This window comes from Ahaetulla prasina, chromosome 3 (assembly GCF_028640845.1).
Source record: "Ahaetulla prasina isolate Xishuangbanna chromosome 3, ASM2864084v1, whole genome shotgun sequence".
NCBI classification, from domain to species: domain Eukaryota; kingdom Metazoa; phylum Chordata; class Lepidosauria; order Squamata; family Colubridae; genus Ahaetulla; species Ahaetulla prasina.
This window is the reverse complement of record NC_080541.1, coordinates 212,737,432-212,759,422: the sequence shown is the minus strand read 5'-3', so window position 1 is coordinate 212,759,422 and position 21,991 is coordinate 212,737,432. Positions and strand designations below refer to the sequence as shown.

General features: G+C 43.6%; 1 protein-coding gene across 3 annotated transcripts in view; it reads right to left on the bottom strand.

Moving 5' to 3' along the window:
- The window catches only part of CIMIP1 (ciliary microtubule inner protein 1), a 559,204-nt gene that overhangs the window by 14,607 nt on the left and 522,606 nt on the right, over window positions 1-21,991 (bottom strand). For 2 of the 3 annotated variants that reach the window (XM_058177739.1, XM_058177737.1), the window contains exon 4: window positions 14,536-14,701. In XM_058177739.1, the coding sequence (XP_058033722.1) occupies window positions 14,546-14,701 (156 nt within the window). In that variant the 3' untranslated portion in view covers window positions 14,536-14,545. Of the gene's footprint in view, window positions 1-14,531; window positions 14,702-21,991 lie in introns of all 3 variants that reach the window. The other variant, XM_058177738.1, reaches the window with a different exon arrangement.

The following is a 21,991-nucleotide window of genomic DNA, read 5'->3' as shown; positions in this document are numbered from 1 at the left end:
TTGTGTTTGGTAATCACTACTTGGGCCTCGGTCACAACATTGTTGTTAGTTGTGAAGTCGTGTCCGACCAATCGTGGCCCAATGGACAACTTTCCTCCAGGCCTTCCTGTCCTCTACCATCCCTTCAGCTCATGCCAACTGCTTCAGTGACTCCATCCAGCCATCTCGTTCTCTGTCATCCCCTTGTTCTTGTGCCCTCAATCTTTCCCAGCATTAGGCTCTTCTCCAGGGAGTCCTTCCTTCTCATTAGGTGGCCAAAGTATTTGAGTTTCATCTTCAGGATCTGGCCTTCTAAAGAGGAGTCAGGCTTGATCTCCTCTAGGACTGACCAGTTGGATCACCTTGCAGTCCAAGGGACTCGCAGGACTCTTCTCCAGCACCATAGTTCAAAGGCCTCAGTTATTTGGCTCTCAGCCTTTCTTATGGTAAAATGGGGCAAAATTCACTTAACAATGTCCCACCTAGCCACAGAAATTTTGGGCTCAATTGTGGTCGTACATCGAGGACTACTTGTAGTTTGGTTCTCATTGCTGAATGACTCTTAGCTGCAACAGATCAGTACATCATTGGTGTCCCTCAAATTCAATCCTAAACTTAGCCTTTCTGTGAGAGCTGGTCCTAGTTGTCCTGAAATTAGCCTGGTTCTGTTGCCACCTTTGTCACCGAACACTTAACCAAATACCCACTCCTAATTTTATCCCTTATTCCCATGCACAGTTAATGTCCTTAGTCATTAAGCTGAGAAATGTTAACCTTGTCACAGTTAGTGACTAGAAGCAGAAAAGTCCATTTAATTCCCAGGGGAATGAATTCTAATTTTCTGCCTGTCAGACGCTGACATTTTACATATTTCCCTCCATCTCCCCACCTCCCACTTTGCTTAGTGCTAAATTTAAATGTGTGTCATAAGAAAGGACCCTTTTTATTTCCTCAGAAGCCCCCAGGGGTTTGGCGGAGAGCCAGGAGAGATTTGCCGCTGACCAACGGCTGCCACTGGAAAGGGGTTTTTATTTGCCAAAGAGGCGGCGAAGAGAAAAAGGTGAGGATGCAAAGGGCCAGTAGAAGGTCACAGCAGGGATAGCATTAGTGTTTCATGTCAAAAGAGATTTTCCCACCCCCTTCTCAACTCCCCACCCCATGCCACCTTGAAAAGAGAAGGAAAAGGGAGGGGGGGAAGAAGGAAGTGAACCGGAGGTTAAAAAAAATAAATAAATTCGGAGAAGCAAATTATGTTAATCAAACAGACTGGCCTTCCAATATTTGTCATTTCGGATGTGGCAATTTCTACTTGATTCACCTTCGGAATATATAAATGGGATTTCTGCGCCTGCAGAAATCTGTATAGAAAGCACGTCTTGTTAGCAAACTACAAGCGGACAATCTCCGAGCGGACAAAGGCCAGAGAGATGCAGAAGGAGCTGGCAAAGCTCTTGGTGCTTTGACTGGAATGGATTCGGTGCTGGGTTTCCTGGTTGCACAGAGGGGATCCAATCCTCCAGAAGAGAGGTGAGATGTTTAAAGGACCAAAGGCAACTTAGGAAATTGTATAAAGGGGAATGGCATAAACTCAACAGGTTTGTGGTGGCGGGGAAGAGAAACACCTAGAAAGCGATGGAGAATAGAATAAATCATGTTAGTTTAGGTTGATTTTAGCTACCTTTCCTTTCCTTTTTCTCCTCTGGTGCCTTTAATTTCTTTGACTTACTCGCTCTTATTCCTTTTCTGCACTTGGCATAATGTCACTTGCTCCCAAAAGGAAGAGTAGGATGAGCGCGTGGGTAGATAGGTCTGTAAGAAGGAATGAAACCATTGCACGTTGGTGTATTTCATCATAGATGATAAGATATAAGATAAGAAGATAGGATAACTTTATTGTCATTTTTTTTTACTGCGAGCACACTGGTTCACATTACAATGAAATTCTGTTGCCTGCACTCAAGAGAAAGTGTCTATCTACCAAAACACATTCATGACACACATAGGTAAAGGTAAAGGTTCCCCTCACACATACGTGCTAGTCATTCCTGACTCTAGGGGGCGGTGTTCATCTCCGTTTCAAAGCCGAAGAGCCAGCGCTGTCCAAAGATGTCTCCATGGTCATGTGGCCAGCATGACTCAACGCCAAAGGCGCACGGAACGCTGTTACCTTCCCACCAAAGATGGTCCTTATTTTTTCTACTTGCATTTTTTACGTGCTTTAGAACTGCAAGGTTGGCAGAATCTGGGACAAGTAACGGGAGCTCACCCCGTTACACGGCAGCACTGCTGAACTGCCGACCTTTCGATCGACAAACTCAGCATCTTAGTCCCTGAGCCACCGCTTCCGTATATGGCACACATATACACATGCTATCTACATAAATATAAAGCTGCAAAACACACACACACACCCCACACACTAATCACTGTCCATTTTGAATGTATGTAGCAGAAAGAGGAAACTTGAGAGTTTACTAGGTTGATGCTATCGGTATATGGAACAAAACTGCAACTAAATCTGGATGTTCTGCTTCGGATACCATAAAGCCTCCTCCCAGAAGGTAACCAAGAAAACAGGCTGTGAAGAAGATGCAGACAATCCTGCGGACTCTGCTCAAGGACCGCTTATGTGCCATGTCCTGGATAGACGGAAGTACAGCTGTCAACCCTGAAGCTGACCTGACTGAAGCCATTTTGAGGCTTCCGTGTTGCCACACTGGAGCTGAGGGATTGGGAGGGGGAACTAGAGATAGCTGGGGTTTTGTAGCCAAAATAAAATACTTTCCCCTGGGAACCAAGGACATTCTAACACCTGGTCAGAGTGAGGAGGAGCGACGTTACCAGGTGACCGGACAGCACCTTGTTTGGACCCTGTGATTGATTGTTTGGGGAAGGGGAAAAACTTTTAATTAGGTGAAAACCGCGGGAAACTTCAGAGTCGGTTTTCACTAGAACTGTGCCAATATGATATATCCAATAAAACTATACTTTGAGGAATCTACCTGCCTCGGAGTTTTGTTTGCTATGGGTGTATTACTTGGAACCCTGACAATAGAATACAATAGAATGAATGAGCTGGAAGGGACCTTGGAGGTCTTCTAGTCCAGCCTCCTGCTCAAGCTCAAGCAGGAGAACCTGTACTATTTCAGATAAGTGACTGTCGCAATTACTGTAACTACCATGGCAAGAAAGCTTGTAAAATGGGGCAAAGCTTATTTAACACGTCTCACATAGTAACATAAATTTTGGGCTAATTATGGTCGTAAATCAAGGACTACCTGTATTTAGCTGTAATACTGTTCCTAACTACAGTGGAACATCACATTTACAGCACAGCAAATGTAATAAAGGAAGACAAAAAGCAAAAAAACTGTAGGGCAATTATGAGAAAGGAGGGAAAGCATACACAGACACCCTCCAAGCATGGACATATTTTATTACCTGCTGGAGCACTATATGGCTACAGCATCTGCCAAAGGACAAGGAGTGACAAATGATGAAACACCCTTTGTGATGTTGGGAAGGACCTGCATCTGTTTTGTCATTTTGGTATTGTTGTGGCTCGCTGCATTGCCTATGTGTCATCATCTTTTAATAACCCCATAATCTGTTGCGGGGTGAGTCTGGGCAACTGAATGGCGCTAGCAGAGTGTTTTAATGGCCAGATGCCCTTCCTGTTGTCAATGCAGAGTTTTGTTCAGCAGATACCTGAGTGAAATATGCCCAGAGAGTGAAATATCCACCTCTATCTAGGATCAAACTCACAGCCTCCTGATTGTGAGGCGAGAGCTCCACCTCTCGGCCACCGCACCACTCTAGCTGCATTGCCTATGTGTGGGAAAGACAATTTCACTCATCTGTGCGAATTTCTAGTATTAGGTAGTCCTTGACTAACAACTGGGACCAGAACTCTCCCCCTCTGTTGGCCCCCGCAAGCCGAGCCCTGGGAACCCTGATGCCCCTTTCCTCTGAGGCTGGGAAGGGGCTCCGGGTTTCCAGTGGAAGGAGGTGGCATTCCCCACCCAACTTTCCATCCAGGGCTGCAGAACCGGATTGTCGGGGATGTCCCGCCACCCTGATGGGGACAAGGGGGGGCGGGCAGAAAAGCGCGAGGATCTCCAAAAGGCAAGATGGAACCAGCATATGCGCACTGGACTTCACACGCGCATGTGTGCCAGATACTGGAAGAACAGGTGGCGTACATGCAAGCGCTGGAAACAGGAAGATCATCTGCTTTTCTAGTTTCCGGTATGCGTGCACACTCCCGTTTTAGCACTCGGTGCCGAAAAGGTTTGTATGAGCTCCAGTTTCGGTACTCAGTGCTGAAAAGCTTTGCCAACACTGCAATATAATGACCCCCTTTCATTCTGGAATGCAAGATATGAAATAAAAATGGTTTTAATATAATCTGGTAGATTCCAGTTGAACTTCAGGAAAAAAAAAATCGTAGCAGTAATGACAGTTCCATGGTGGAACTGTTTACCATTGAAGTAGTGAGCTCCTCTTCATGAGCTTAAGCAGAAGTTAAGCTATTGTCAACAATGCTTTAATGTTAGTCCAGAGTTAGCTCTGAGTAAGAGTTAGAGACAGTGGTCCAAATGGACAGTGAAATTTGGACAGTGGTCCAAATTTCAACTCTGATCAATCAGAATAGAGCTGGAGGGTACCTTGGAGGTCTTCTAGTCCAACCCTCTGCTCAAGCAGGAGACCCTATACCAAGGTGTCGAACTCGTGGCCCACGGGCTGGATGCGTCATTTGCTGGCCACACCCACGCTCGGTTTAGCGAAGGGAAAAAAAAGTCATGGTATGTCACATGATGCCACCGTGACGACATGAGTTTGATCCTCCTGCCCTATACCATTCCAGACAAGTGGCTGTCCAGTCTCTTCTTAAAACCCTCCAGTGATGGAACACCCACAACTTCTGGTGGCAAGCTGTTCCACTGGTTAATTGAGTCCCTTGGGGGGGGTGGTATATAAATATAAATATGATTAAATAAATAAATAAATAAATAAATAAATAAATTGTTCTCACTGTTAGGAAGTTTCTCCTTAATTCCAGGTTGTTTCTCTCCTTGATTGGTTTCCATTCATTGTTTCTTGTCTTGTGGAAAATAAGTTGACCCCCTCTTCTTTGTGGCAGGCTCTTGAAAAGCTTTTCTATGCTCTTCATAAGAGCCCCTCATTATGACCCTATGAATTCTGATTCCAATCCAGAATACTGTTCATAATAAAGAATGGGATAAATGATTGCCAGGAATTATTTTAATTGAATCTGGCAGTTTATAACACAATAATGAACGAATGTGTCAATGAATCGATCATTGAATCTATCAATCTTTTCAGTAGGTTCAAATGCAAGCTTGCCCACTGGCATTGTTTTGTTTAAAATCCATTTTTTTTAAAAAAAATCCCCTTACCTATTTATTCTTATATCTGTACCATGAGTACTAGTCCTGCTTTATTTTACATCTCATGGTGAAGCATTAAGAGAATCTTGTTATGATTAAGAACTTAATAACAAGAAACAAAAATATGCACCCAGAAAATTAACCTTCGTTCCAAATCCTAAAGATGATCTTTAAAGGACAAGAACAAAAGTCACATGGGAATTGGTCTTGATGCTTATGCCTAAGATAATACATCAGATTTACTTACACTGTTGTGACCTTGGCAATTGTGTGGCCTTTTAAAGCACTGGTGACATTTATGTACCCAGTTGGATTCCAATAAGGAGGTTAATTTCCATAGATTAAATGCCAAGTTTCATAGCTGGAGTGATTAAATACTTGGATGTTGCCTGTTTGCAATTCACTAGCCAGGCCTTTTTATCACTAATTTGTAACTGTGTTTGAAGGTGACTGTTATTGTTGTTATCCTCCTTTTTTTTTAAATTAAAAAAAAGAACATCTATCTGGGAGGACCATGTTAGAGAGATCTGGTTAATGAAGAAATATATTTGACTGATGAAAATGGCCAAACGGAGAGAGCAAGCAATGGAGACACAAACACACACACAGAGCAAATTTTTAAAACTGTAGAAAATCCTCCGCAGCTTAAATTATTTGAACCCCAGTCTTAAGTACCCTGGACTGCCTGTTTAAAAAAATGTCTGAGCGGCTACGAACTTCTTTTAAGTTTGCAGCTGTAATAGGCTCACTGTCAACCTGCAAAACGATTTCACTTGAAGCCATACAAACTTCTGTTTCATTTCTTGGCTGCCATTAAAGGCGGGGGGGGGGAGAGAGAAGGGGTGGGGAACCTCAGGAATGTGGTGCCTTAGCTGGCGTAGCATGTGGTGCCTCAGCAGCCATAACATCTACCAGCCGGCGTGAGAACCAAGGTCATGTCAACAGACACCTGTTAAAGTTGAGTGGGAACTTACATCTGTACTGATTGGCCCATGTGACCTGAAAGGGGTGTGGGTGGTGTGGGAAGGTCTCATTCTTTTAACTATCCCTAGGCGTGGGAATAATTTAGAGCTAACTTCATCTTACTAAGTGCTGATATTGTCAGGGTTCCAAGTGACACCCCTAACAAAAGAAGACTCCGAGGCTTGAGTTTCCTCAAAGTTCCATTTTATTAGAGATGTCATGTTGGCACATCTGGGAAAACCTGAATCTGAAAGTTTCCAGGTTTTCCTCACCCAAAAGGAAGTTCAAATCCTTGCCCAGCACCCACATGTCCATCACATGGTCCAATCTGGCAGCATCGAAAAGTAGAGATGTCTCCCAGTCACCTCATCACAGTTGCAGGACAAGGTGGCTTTGACTCTCTGAGAAAAGAATGTTATTTTGACTATATTTCACCCTTACTCTATACAATCTCCCCTCCCATTTTCCCACAGTAGAAAATGTGGCAGGCCTGAAGGCCCAAATGTAAAAGATAGCTTCCAAGTCTGACAGATATGATGTACTAAATAAAGGATTTCTTGAACCTGAACAAAATGTCAGAGTTCTGACTTCCCGGAATTCATTACTCGGAACGATGACACTCATCTTATAGTTTTAAGTATAATTATTAGCTGTAAAAGTTTTGGGTGCTGTCAGCCCTCCTGGGTAAACCAGGCAGGAAACCCAGCTAAAGGAACATTTTTTTTCTTTATTGTAAGATTACATTAACAGCATATAACAAGTTTGAAAGTACAGACTTCCCATCGCCAATTTAACTGCTTGATTCATTAGCGTGAATCCTTCCTAAGTTTCTTCATCCGCCTGTTGAGTCACTGGGGGCTCCTGCCTCTCTTGTCTAATTGCTTCCTAGGCGGAGCAAGAAACTTTGGAAGGTGTTTTCTAAATCTCTTTCCATCTCTTCCCCCAAGTTCATTCCTACATTTCATTACAGGTGCTCATATCTTCTAGACTAGGGGTCTCTAACATTGGTAATTTTAAGACCTATGGACTTCAAACCCCAGAATTCCCCAGACAGCCATGCTGGTTGGGAAATTCTGGGAGTTGAAGTCCACAAGTCTTAAAGTTCTGAGATTGGACACTCCTGGTCTAGACTTAGTGAGATAGATATCAGAGATAAGTCCTTTGTGGAACTCAAACAGTGAAAGTCCTTGTTTGCCTGAAATTCCCTGTTTAACCTTTTGCAAAGAGCAACGTTTTAATGATCTTTAAGGTGAAATCCAATTAATTTTGTACTGAATGCAAGCATGCATGTCCTTACTATGTGGAAAAAATGGTGTGCAATATACTGATAAATTATTACATCTGGGGAAAAATCAATATTATGCAAAGCTCATATTATCATTGAAAGACACAGTTAATTATAAACGTTGAGGCTCCGATTAACAGTTTGTAACGCACACTACTTAGCAGCAAATCTTCCTGCATTGTTGTCCAAAGCCTGATATTTAAAAAAAAACAACAAGCACGGACATAGACATGCAATTTTTTAACCTTAACATCATGTTTCATTGCTACATGCCATTCAAGTAAAAGACGATTCATTTCCAGATCTGAACCTGAAAAACATTATTGTTCTTGGGAAAGGCATTCAAAAAAGCACTTTATTTGTAATTCTGTAAAATCTTATTTTTTGCTTCTCACTTAAAAGTTGTTTTCCTAATTCCGAAAGCTTTTCTTCAAGCCACATTTAACCTCAGGAATGTGGGGGGTAGGGCTGGTCAAAGTTCTACCACACAAATCTCTGTTGCAACCCATGGTAAGTGAGTTTTTTTATGATGTCTGAGGAATTCTCTCCACAAAATAACTTTTCTGGTAATGATCAACTCCTGGTGACTTCGCGGACACATTCTTGAAGCAATATGGAAGTGGTGCCACTGACTTCTTCTGGGTTCTTTTTCAATTTCTCAGCCTAGCCCAGTGATAGCTAACTTTTTTTTGTCGTTGTGTGCTGAAAGTGTGCATGCGCGTGCTGGCACCCATAGTGTAATGTGCGCACAATGCGCCCCCCGCATATTTACATGAGACCCCCACACACATGCATGTGTGACTCCCTGCACTCCCCCCACGCATGCACACGCGACCACTCCTGTGCCCCATTTTGGGCCTAGCAGGCCTTCCTGCAACATCCTGGAACAAAAACTGGGCCGTGCGGGGTGGGTGGGTGGAGGTGCTGCGTGTATGCGTGTACGTCTCCCACATGAACCCCGCCCTGCGTGCATGTGCGGCAGAGATCTGAACATCAGCTGGCAGGAGGCATGCACGCATCAGCAGGAGGCATGCACGCATGCGCAGTGGAGCTGAGTTGGGGCGATGGCTTGCGTGCCCACAGAGAGGGCTCCGTGTGCCACCTGTGGTATGTGTGCCATAGGTTCGCCATCATGGACCTAGCCCATGAATTTTCTTGTCCTCTTTGAATAACCTAATTTACTCAGTTTTTGAGATTGGCAAACCTAGCCAATGCTACCGTCTATCTCAATTTGAAGACCACTTGACGGCCGTCTCCAGGAGAGCTTTCCACCAGGTTCGCCTGGTGCGCCAGTTGCGCCCCTTTCTAGACCGGGATGCCTTGTGCACAGTCACTCACGCCCTTGTGACGTCTTGTCTGGACTACTGCAATGCTCTCTACATGGGGCTCCCCTTGAGGGGCATCCGGAGGCTACAGTTAGTCCAGAATGCGGCTGCGTGGGTGATAGAGGGAGCCCCTCGTGCTCCCGAGTGACACCTATCCTGCGCAGGCTGCACTGGCTACCTGTGGCCTTCCGGGTGCGCTTCAAGGTGTTGGTGAACGTCTTTAAAGCGCTCCATGGCATAGGGCCGGGTTATTTACGGGACCGCCTGCTGCTACCGAATGCCTCTCACCGACCCGTGCGCTCTCACAGAGAGGGACTCCTCAGGGTGCCGTCGGCGCGACAGTGTCGTCTGGCGACACCCAGGGGAAGGAACCCCCGTATTAACTGGAGAACGGGAGTCCTACGGTTCCGTTCCAAAACCTTAAAAGGGGAAAAGGGGAAACCCAAGAAGGGACCTACCGTGACCTTGCACCAGGATAAGTTAGGGGCAATGATTGAACGGATAGACGGGGAAGAGAGAATACCCAAGGAATACTGGGACTTGCGAGAAGTCTTTAGTGAGAAAGCATCAGACGTACTTCCTCCCCATAGGCCTATTGACTGTGCCATAGACATCCTTCCGGGGGTAAAGCTTCCAAAGCCAAAAGCTTATCCCATGACCCAAAAGGAATTGGGAGAACTACGTAAATTCATAGACAAAACCTAGAGCGGGCTTTATCCAACCGGCTAGGCCTCGCGTGGCGGCGCCAGTGATGTTCTGAGAAAGAAAGATGGCTCCTTTCGCCTTATAGTTGACTATAGGAACCTAAACACAGTGTGCGCCAAAACATATACCCCATGCCACTCATGAAAGATATGTTAGCACATTTAGCGAAGGAAAATTCTTCACCAAACTGGACCTGAGAAGCCTACTACAGAGTTCGTATAAAGAGGGGATGAATGGAAAACCGCTTTCAACTGTCCACTAGGATGTTTCCAGTTTCGAGTACTGCCATTTGGACTGCAGGGGCGCAGTTTTATGCAACTAATAAATGAAATACTCCATCAGCATTTGTTCAAAGGAGTTCTTGTCTACCTTGACGACATACTTATCTATACAGAAACAATGGAAGAACATATTAAACTAGTAAGAGCTGTACTCAAAAAGTTATTATCTGCAGAACTATATTGCAAGCTATCCAAATGTGATTTCCATCAAACCAAAATAGACTACCTAGGATATCGCATCTCGGCTGATGGGTTAGAAATGGATCCAGGAAAAGTGAAAGCTGTTTTGGAATGGGCCCCTCCACGCACACGCAAACAGCTCCAAAGTTTTTTGGGATTTGCAAATTTCTATCGTCAATTCATCCCCTCCTTTGCTCAAATTGCTTTACCAATAACTAACCTCTTAAAAACTAAAGGAGATACTAAACCCAAACCATCATTACCCCTCGAATGGACAATGGAATGTCAAGCAGCATTTGAAAAATTGAAACGACTCTTTGCCGCCGAACCTATTTTAAAGCACCCTGACATGGATGTTCCTTTTGTAATACAAGCTGATGCAAGTGATGTAGCAGTCGGAGCCGTCTTATCTATCATTGCTTATCTATTTATTTATTGTATTTTTATACCGCCCTTCTCCCGAAGGATAAAACCTTCGAAGGATAAAACCTTCTCCCGAAGGATAAAACCTGAGAAGGACTCAGGGCAGTTTACAGCCAAGATAAAACCAAGATAAAACCACAATAGTATACAAATAAAACAATAAATTAAAAAACTTATTAAACATATTAAACATATGGCCGAATTAAAACATTTAAAATCATAAAAACCCCATAAAATATAAAATTTATATCAAATATTAAAACTATTAAAAATCCTATGCCAGTCCTGCGCGAATAAACAAATAGGTCTTCAGCTCGCGGCGGAAGGTCCGAAGGTCCGGCAGTTGACGAAGTCCAGGGGGAAATTCATTCCAGAGGGTGGGAGCCCCCACAGAGAAGGCCCTTCCCCTGGGGGCCGCCAGCCGGCATTGCTTGGCGGACGGCACCCTGAGAACTCCCTCTCTGTGCGAGTGTATGGGTCGGTGGGAGGCATTCGGTAGCAGTAGGCAGTCCTGTAAGTACCCTGGCCCTAAGCCATGAAGCGCTTTAAAGGTAGTAACCAAAACCTTGAAGTGCACCCAAAAGACCACAGGTAACCAGTGCACCCGCGCAGCTGCATTCTGAACCAACTGGAGCCTCTGGGTGCTCCTCAAGGGGAGCCCCATGTAGAGAGCATTGCAGTAATCCAAGCGAGAGGTAACAAGAGCATGAGTGACTGTGCATAGGGCATCCTGGTCAAGGAAGGGGCGCAACTGGCAAATCAGGCGGACCTGATAAAAAGCTCTCCTGGAGACGGTCGTCATGTGATCTTCAAAAGACAACCGCCCATCCAGGAGAACGCCCAAGTTGCGCACCCTTTCCACCGGGGCTAATGATTCGCCCCCAACAGTCAGCCGCGGCTGCAGCTGACTGTACTGGGGTGCCGGCATCCACAGCCACTCCGTCTTGGAGGGATTGAGCTTGAGCCTGTTTCTCCCCATCCAGACCCGTACGGCTTCCAGGCACCAGGACAGCACTTCGATAGCTTCGTTGGGATGGCCTGGGGTGGAGAAGTACAGCTGTGTGAATTCAGCGTACAGTTGGTACCTCACCCCAAAGCCATTGATGATCTCACCCAGCGGCTTCATATAGATGTTGAACAGGAGAGGTGAGAGAATCGACCCCTGCAGCACCCCACACGTGAGGGGCCTCACGGTCGATCTCTGTCCCCCTGCCAACACCGTCTGCGACCGGTCAGAGAGATAGGAGGAGAACCACCAATAAACGGTGCCTCCCACTCCCAAACTCTCCAACCGGTGCAGCAAGATACCATGGTTGATGGTATCAAAAGCCGCTGAGAGATCTAATAGGACCAGGGCAGAGGAATGACCCCTGTCCCTGGCCCTCCAGAGATCATCAACCAACGCAACAAAAGCCATCTCCATACTGTATCCAGGCCGAAAGCCGGACTGGAACGGGTCTAGATAGACAGCTTCATCCAGGTATTGGGGTAATTGACGTGCCACCACACTCTCTACAACCTTCGCCACAAAGCGAAGGTTGGAGACTGGACGATACTTGTTGCTTGTTCTATGTTTTGGGGAATCTTTGACACCAAGCTGGCAGGAATAGCCAACACTCCAGAAGATAGGCTCAAGTTACAGAAAGATCTTGACAGACTTGAACATTGGGCGCTATCTACCAAAATGAAATTCAACAGTGAAAAAAGTAAGGTTCTACATTTAGGCCAAAAAAACAAAATGCACAGGTACCATATATGTGGTAGCTTGCTCAATAGTAGTAACTGTGAGAGGGATCTTGGAGTCCTAGTGGACAACCATTTAGATATGAGCCAGCAGTGTGCAGCAGCTGCTAAAAAAGCCAACACAGTTCTGGGCTGCATAAACAGAGGGATAGAATCAAGATCACGTGAAGTGTTAATACCACTTTATAATGCCTTGGTAAGGCCACACTTGGAATATTGCATCCAGTTTTGGTCGCCACGATGTAAAAAAGATGTTAAGACTCTAGAAAGAGTGCAGAGAAGAGCAACAAAGATGATTAGGGGACTGGAGGCTAAAACATATGACGAACGGTTGCAGGAACTCGGTATGTCTAGTTTAATAAAAAGAAGGACTAGGGGAGACATGATAGCAGTGTTCCAATATCTCAGGGATTGCCACAAAGAAGAGGGAGTCGGGCTGTTCTCCAAAGCACCTGAGGGTAGAACAAGAAGCAATGGGTGGAAACTGATCAAGGAAAGAAGCAACTTAGAACTAAGGAGAAATTTCCTGACAGTTAGAACAATTAATAAGTGGAAAACTTGCCTGCAGAAGTTGTGAATGCTCCAACACTGGAAATTTTTAAGAAAATGTTGGATAACCATCTGTCTGAGATGGTGTAGGGTTTCCTGCCTGGGCAGGGGGTTGGACTAGAAGGCCTCCAAGGTCCCTTCCAACTCAGTTGTTATATTATATTATATTAAGTTGCTCTTGGTTGGCCCACCGCTTTCTCACTTCTATTAACAGCTGTCCATTTTCTTTTTTCCACAGTTCACGTGCACATTACATGACAGAAACTAACCAATTTTAGCAGATCTCAAGGAATTGAGCAAAGCTGAATCTAATTAGGACTCAAAAGATCACTAGCAAAATCTAATGAAGCCCTGTTAGACACTAGATAGGTTCATACAACATGCTTTGCCTACTCACTTATTGCATTCAAATTACCTCCCAAGCTCGCTAAGTATTAACCATGTTGTGCAAACCAATATGGTTGTGATTCAATTTATTTAAGTGGGTTAATACAAAGTCAGGTTAAACAAGTTGTGTGAACGCAGCCATGAACAAGAACAGAAACTATACATTTTGGTGTACAAAATATAAATTATCCAAGAAATAATTAATAAACTTGTTTTAATTTTCTGTATCTTTTTGATTCCATTGAGTAGATGCCTGGAGTTTGGTAGCCCAGATCTGATAGCATGATCCTTTTCCCCACCATCTTCTCTCTTAAAAGGTTTGTGAAGCTCTTTTTATTGAAATAAACATAATTGGCTGAGCTCACACAATCTAGACTTAAACCACCATTCATAGGTAATACTGTATGTCACAAACCAGCAAACCATGTTACATTTTAATGTAGAAGTAGACAACTTTCTAATGGCTGCTCTTAGCATTTTTGGATATACCAAGACCTCAGAGTGAGTAGGATTGCTGTAAAGTACCATAGATAGTATCTTTTCTTTTATGTACACTGAGAGCATATGCACCAAGACAAATTCCTTGTGTGTCCAATCACACTTGGCCAATAAAAAAAATCTATTCTATTCTATTCTAGATGGAACCATATTACATCCATGAAAAGTCTACGAGTTTTCCTTGTTTCCTTGTTTGTTTTTTTAAACTACATTAATTTTATTTGGCTCTTGTAGTACACCCACTTGGTGTGGGTCCCACCTTAAAATGGCAGGAGGCATGTCAATTATACCAGGGGTGGGTTCTACTTACCTTTACTACCGGTTTGCAGTGGGATCGCGCACATCCTTGCTTTGCTTACACGCGTGCGCTTGATGATGTCAGAATCGGTGGGTGGAGTCTACCCCCGGTTTTACTACCAATTTGCAAGAACTGGGGGCAACCCACCACTGAATTATACCTAAAATGATTTTGGGCGGGGTGGGGCAGTTTTGAAGGTCATATGGATCTCAGTGAGCATCCCAAGCATTGTTTCCTTTGTTCCATTCTGCTAAAAATCTTCTGGGGGGGTCTCCAAATTGTTATGAAAGAAGAGGACCGCTCCGGTAACAAAACAGTAAGGTAACATAGCACATTACACAGAACTGGTGTTTAATACTGCGGTTACTAGGCTACGCTTCCTGTACCGTAATTAATTTTAACCCCAAGCTTTGCAAGGGTGACGCACAAACAGATTACTAATAGCAGAAATGGCAGCTGAAAGATGCTTAGGAAAGGAAGCAAAAGAAACCAAAGTCGGCCTACATACTGGATTGAAGTCAGTCGGTTGGTTCATTTGGCCATTTCAAGTCCTTGTAAAAGGCACCTTTGCAGCTTCTGATCTGATAATAACGCTCAAGTTCTAAGCCTGGAACTGAAGACCTCCAGCCAATAAAACCTTGGGTTGTTTGTGGAACAGGCGGCGATGGAACGATCTGGAAGTGAAGAGCACTTGTTTTATTTATAGATTTAGGTTCTTGCAACCTTTTTTGGTTGCAACCTTTTTCTTTCTATAGTCAATCAAACTCAACACAACAAATTATCCAAACAAATTAAAAGGAGCAAATATAATAATTATAATTATAATTGTTGTTGTTGTTGTTGTTAGTTGCGGTCGTGTCCGACCCATCGCAACCCCATGGACAGCATTCCTCCAGGCCTTCCTGTCCTCTACCATCCTCTGGAGTCCATTTAAACTCATGCCTACTGCTTCAGTGACTCCATCCAGCCACCTCATTCTCTGTTGTCCCCTTCCTCTCCTGCCCCCAATCCTTCCCAGGATCAGGCTCTTCTCCAGTGAGTCCTTCTTAATTATAATTAATTATTATAATTAATTAATTAATTAACTTATAACTAATTATAATAGCAATAGCAATTAGACTTATATACTGCTTTACAATGCTTTACAGCCCGCACTAAGAGGTTTACTTATGGTCAGCTTATTGTCTCCAACAATTTGGGTCCTCATTTTACCCACCTCGGAAGGATGGAAGGCTGAGTCAACCTTGAGCCTGGTGAGATTTGAACTGCCAAATTGCAGGCAGCTGGCAGTCAGCAGAAGTAGCCTGCAGTACTGCACTCTAACTACTGCGCCACTGTGGCTCACAGTGAAAAATTACCATTGAATCTGGTGAGCCCATATTATCACAATAGCACTTAGACTTATATACCGCTTCACCATGCTTTACAGCCCTCTCTAAGCAGAGTACAGAGAAGAAATGTTCTTGCTACAGGTAGTTCTCAGTTTAAACCGGTTTATTTAGTGACTGTTGGCCCTGAAAAAAAGTGACTTATAACCATTTTTCACGCTTACATCCCCACAGATGCATGATCAAAATTTCTCAGTCAACGTTTTTTTATTGAATTATAAAGTATTATAAAATACAAGAGTAAATAGAAAAGCAGTAGGAGGGAAAAGGGAGAAGAGAAGTGAGGGAAGATAAGAAAAAGAAAGAAAGAAAAAGAAGTACTGACTTCTGACTCTCTCTGTTACAGTAAAATAAGGCACTAACATCAAATCACAACTTTTTGCTTTTTTCATTAATAATATGAAAAAGCCATTTCTATAAAGATCTATCAGTCTAATCCAGGGGTATACAAACTTGGTTCTTGTTTTAGACTTGTGGACTTCAACTCCCAGAGTTCCTCAGCCAGCTTTGTCTTAAAAGAGCCAACTTTGCAGACCCCTGGTCTAATCGGTAAAACCCAAAGCCAGATTTTCATTCTTTTCCACATCAAGCACAAAGTTCAGATGCGATCAAAATCTCAAAGTTTCCGATGTTGCCTCTGCTGCAATCCCAAGACTGGGCAGTTTTGGGCAATCAGCAATTGGCCCACTTTTATGGCTGTTTGTGGCGCTCTGTGGTATCCGGTGCAAATAATCAGGAGTATTTGCTGAGTTCAAATCACAGAAGAGTTTATTATTGCCACCTGTACACAAGGATCTAGTTAAATAATGGTTAAAGCTAAATTGGTGCTAAATAAGGGTCAATGGAAACAAAGGGGACTGGATGTGGATCTTGCGTGGTAACGCAATGACTCTAAACTAATGAAACATTTAACTCTGCCCTCCAGCTCAGCTTGCTCTATTCCTTTATTTGGCCACGTGACCATGATTTATGATGGTTTTGTTGGAAACCAGTGTTTATTTTGGGTTTCCAACAAAAACCGGAGAACAATGGGTTTGCTTAACAACTGCAGTGTTCGCTTAGTGCAGGGGTATCAAACTCAATTTCACTGAGGGCCGCATCAGGGTTGTGTTTGACCTTGGGGGGCCAGAGTGGGCATGGCCAGGGTGGGTGTGGTCAGCTCAACATCACTCGTGTCGGAGGTGCCTGTGGTGGCCCGAGCTGTTGTGGTCCCCCTGCAGCCTGTGGAGCTGGCAATGAAGTTGGACAGCGATGAGGCTGAGGAAGAGCGTGGGCCAGTCTTGGAGGCTGGGGAAGGCCCGGATGAGGGCTCTGCGTCGGAGGCAGAGGTGGGGCCAGGGCCATCGGGGAGTGATGTGTGGACTCCAGAGCCTCCAGAGGCTGACAGTAGTCAGGCAGAGGAACAGGAGGAGCCTGTTCCTAATGCATGCATGAGAAGAGCTGCCAGAAGGCAAGAGTAGCTCAAGCAAAGAGGACAACTTGGAAGTAGGGCCAAGAGATGACTGGCACCTCCCATAAGGCTTAAAAGACCAGCAACGGTGTTTGGGCTTTGCCAGAAAACAATGTTGTTGGTTCGTCCTCTTGCATTTATTTTGTATCGGTGTCTTCTGAACTTTTGCCAAGAAAGGTCTTTGGAAGTTTGCCTAATTGGACCAAGGTTGGTGATAGGACTGAGAAATTTGTGTTGGTAGGAATTTGCTTTAATTTAGTTGAACTACGCTGAAAATGAAATAATTCTCAACTGTTTGAATAAAGTTTATTTGTTTTTACACTGATTGAGTTTCCTACTACTTACTGGGGCCTGGGTCACAACACAAGCATTCTGTCAGAGCAAACAGGCTCCCAAGCTCCATTTTCGACTGCAATGGCCTCCTTCAATCCTCTGCCAGGAAAAACAGACCGTGCGGTCCTCCCGAGCTCCATTTTCTCTGGCTGAGGCACCGCAGGCCAGTCCTTCTCTGTTTCCAGGGTAGCCCCATGGGCCTGATCTAAGCACCCCATAGGCCGGATCCAACCCCCAGGCCTTGAATTTGTTACCCCTGGCTTAGTGACTACCATTGTTGCTTAACAAATGTCACAAAAAAGGTTGTAAAAATGGGTCTGGTCACATGGTGACTCACTTTATGACCATCACAACTAATGACTGTAATTGCCAGGCTCAATTACAGTCATAAATCGAGGACTCTCTGCATTTACTTTTCATTAAGTTTTACACTATATTTTTTGCTAGAAGTACCCCTGTCATTGTTGAATGTATTTTATTAAGAACAAGTTAATTATGATTGTTTTATTTTTGCATTTGTTCAAGGCCTCTACTGAGTTATCTTGACAGGACTAGTTGTGCCACTTGACAGGTCTGGTTGAAAAGTTTCAAGTAATAAAATATTAAAAGATTCAGCTCTGTAACTTTAGGACTTGAGGACTACATCTCACCCTGGGAATCAAAGATGAGAACGTTGAAATGCTAAAAATGTTGTGCGCGGTATTTTTAACCCATATTGATTATGGTCAGTTTACGGAGCATTGCTCTTTGGCGTATTTATTTATTCATATATTTTTTTGTTTTGCTTGCATGTTAGAAATAATTGATTTTTCAATAAAGGTCTAAGTGATTTTTATAAATCTTGGTTGTCAGCATCCAAGACCACATTTAATTAAGTAGGTCAGAAGCATTTTGTCAGACCCACAAAAATATATAGCTAAAAATCCCACAGTAGGTGCTCTTGGGTCTCTGCTTGAATCTATTTCCTTTCCTGCAGAAGAAATCGAATGGTGACAGAATATATATTAGGGCTGCATGCACCTAAAAGGTATTAGGAAGAAGCTCTTCAAATCTCTCTGCCATTCTTTTCTTGACTTCTGCATGAACCCATGGATAACATGACTCTTAAAACAACAGCAATTTTTCATTAGAGATACAGGGGGAAAAATGCAGATTTGTTTTTTTCAATGAAATATTCAGCGAACATAAAAATAGCGCCAGAAATTCATCCCTTGATAGGCAGATGAAATCTTGATTAGGCTTGATGGCAAATCTAATCTGAAAAGAAGATTATGGATACACTGAATGCAGGGTCACTAAAGGTAATCCTTTTTTTTAAGAAAAAAATGTATTGGTTTTAAAAACAAACAAAAACAATGGACACGGCTCTACATCTCTGGTTTCTAACATTTATGTCAAGTTCAAATTACTATATCAGTCTATATACAAATTTACATATCTCCTAATTCCTTATATATCAAGTATATACTATATTACTACTACCCCAACTGTATACATATTTAATAAACCTATTATACCCTCACAAGTACAATATACATCGATATATACATTTCCAGACACTCATTATGTTGTGACCCAGGTTCCTGGACTCGGACTCCTGGACTCGGATGATTCAGAAAGTGAGGGAGAAGACCTGGCAAGGCCTGCTTCTCCTGGGCCCTCTCCCTCCCTGGCACCCACCCAAAGGGAGGAGGAGGGGCCGGCAAGGCCTGATTCTCCCGGGCCTTCTTCTGATTTAGCAATACACCAAGAATGATTTTGGCTTGATGCAAGATTGCGCAGATGTGACCGGCGCGCGCAGCAGTGGAGGCATTGGGACAAAGCCAAAGAATGATGAGTCATGCAGTGACATCTACAGAGGGTATAAAAGCAGGAGGCGGAACTTCCTGGCTTTTTGTCTTGGACAAAGCAGTGAATTTGCGTGGGCAAACTGTATCAATGGAGGGAAGAATATATTCGTGAGTAACTCTGGCCTTATCTATAATTTCCTAGTTATCTCCAGAGACTTGGCAGGCCTGTGGGTAGACGTGGCCAGAAGATTTATCTATGTAAATAAATTAGAAAAGAAGGCCTTCGACTGACTCTTTGTTGGGAGTATTGGGGGAGGGAAACAGAACACATTATCTCTTGTTTTTGGCATTCTTCCTCCTTTCAAGCCAGTCGTAGAATTTACTCCGGACCTCATAGTACCTTGATCCGCTTGATCCGCCAACAAGGCGGTCAAGGACCGCCAACAAGGCGGTCAAGGACCGCCAACAAGGCGGTCAAGCGCTTGATCCGCTTGATCCGCCAACAAGGGCATGATGGATGGCAAACCATTATTTTGACCATTAACATCTCTTCTAACCAGCTTCTTATTTGCTGCCAGAAATTTTTTGCTTTTGGGCACTTCCACCACATGTGATAGTATGATCCTAACTCGATTTCACATTTCCAACAAATTGAAGAACATTTTTTACTAATTTTTGCCAATCTTGTGGGTGGAAAGCAACACTTGCAGTACAGGTAATCCTTGACGTATGAACACAATTAGGACCAGAATTTCTGTTGCATTCATGCAGTGTAACATTCGTTTCTAGTTTTACTGATTTATATTCAAAAACAAAGATATCGGAAGGGTTTATTGTGCACAGAACTATTATAGCTGGAGTGCAAAACTACAGATGGCCAGTCGGCCATAGAAAAAAGTTAGAATTTTCTGGATCTCTTTGTCACCCTGCTATAGCTCCCAGATCCCATATAGGACTTAGAAATAGTTTCCTAAGAAGGGAACATCTTCCATTTTAGTAATAGGACAAATTTAGTAATTCTGACATGCTCTGAAGGCTTATATAATTATCTGTAAAAAGAGTCAAAAAGATTTGTGGCAATTAGGGATCCCATTCTAAAAAGAAAGAAGAGGAGGAAGAGGAGGAGGGATGTTTGGTTTACTGCCATTTTCTCCAGAAACAGTAAAGTTGCAATCTAAATTCCTCTCTTTGGGTTGGGGAAAGACTATTGAATAGAAAAAGGATAGGGATAGAATAAAAAATAGGGACAGAATCAAGATCATGTGAACTATTAGTACCGCTTTACAAAGCATCCCACTTGGAATACTGCATCCAGTTTTGGCCATCACATTATAAAAAAGATAGAAATAGAATAACAGAGTTGGAAGTGACCTTGGAGGTCTTCTAGTCCAACCTCCTGCTTAGGCAGGAAACCTTACACCATTTCAGGCAAATGGTTATTCAACATCTTCTTAAAAACTTCCAGTGTTGGAGCAACTTCTGGAGGCAAGTTGTTTCACTGATTAACTGTTCTGTCAGGAAATTTCTCCTTAGTTCTAGTTCTCTGCTGTTAGGACTTTGGAAAGAGTGCAGAAAAGAGCAACAAAGATGATTAGGGAGCTGGAGGCTAAAACGTATGAAGAACGGTTGCAGGAACTGGGTATGTCTAGTTTAAGGAAAAGAAAGACTAGGGGTGACATGATAGCAGTGTTCCAATATCTAAGAGGGTGCCACAAAGAAGACGGGGTTGACCTATTTTCCAAAGCACCAGAAGTCAAGACAAGAAACAATGAATGGAAACCAATCAAAGAAAGAAGCAACCTGGAACTAAGGAGAAGCTTCCTAATATTGAGAACAATTAACTAGTAGAATGACTTGCCTTCAGAAATTGTGGATGCTCCACCACTGGAGGCTTTTAAGAAGAGACACTGACCAAAAGTGGACAGCCACTTTTCTGGAATGATACAGGGTCATCTGCTTGAGCAGGGGGTTGGATTAGAACAGGGGTCTCCAACCTTGGTCCCTTTAAGACTTATGGACTTCAACTCCCAGAGTTCCTCAAGTCTTAAAGGGACTTAAGGTTGGAGACCCCTGGACTAGAAGACCACCAAGGTCCCTTCCAACCAGTGGTGGGTTTCAAATTTTTTTACTATTGGTTCTGTGGGCGTGGCTTGGTGGGCATGGCATGGCTTGGTGGGCGTGGCATGGCTTGGTGGGCGTGGCATGGCTTGGTGGGCGTGACTTGGGCATGGCAGGGGAAAGATACTGTAAAATCTCCATTCCCACTCTAATCCAGGGGAAGGTTACTGCAAAATCCCCATTTCCTCCCGATCAGCTGGGACTCGGGAGGCAGAAAATAGATGGGGGCGGGGCCAGTCAGAATTTTTACTACCAGTTCTCCAAACTACTCAAAATTTCCGCTACCAGTTCTACAGAACTGGTCAGAATCTGCTGAAACCCACCTCTGCTTTCTGTTATTCTGTTATTCCGAATCTTCAAGATTTCCTTCTGCATAGATATCAGTAAGACAGCAGTCATATGGCATTAGGATGCTATCACAGAACATCAGAAGTTGAGAGAAAATGCTGGAGTGTTGGAGCATTCACAACTTCTGCAGGCAAGTTGTTTCACTTATTGATTGTTCTAACTGTCAAGAAATTTCTCTTTAGTTCTAAGTTGCTTCTCTCCTTGATTAGTTTCCACCCATTGCTTCTTGTTCTACCCTCAGGTGCTTTGGAGAATAGTTTGACTCCCTCTTCTTTGTGGCAACCCCTGAGATATTGGAACACTGCTATCATGTCTCCCCTAGTCCTTCTTTTCATTAAACTAGACATACTGAGTTCTTGCAACCGTTCTTCATATGTTTTAGCCTCCAGTCCCCTAATCATCTTTGTTGCTCCATCAGGTAAAGAGGAAATTTAATAAGAAATTCCCTTTGATGCCTCCTTCTCAGGTTCTAGGACTGACTATTCAGACTGAGAAATATCAACATATGGGAGGATCCATCAGGGTCTTGGGGAGGGT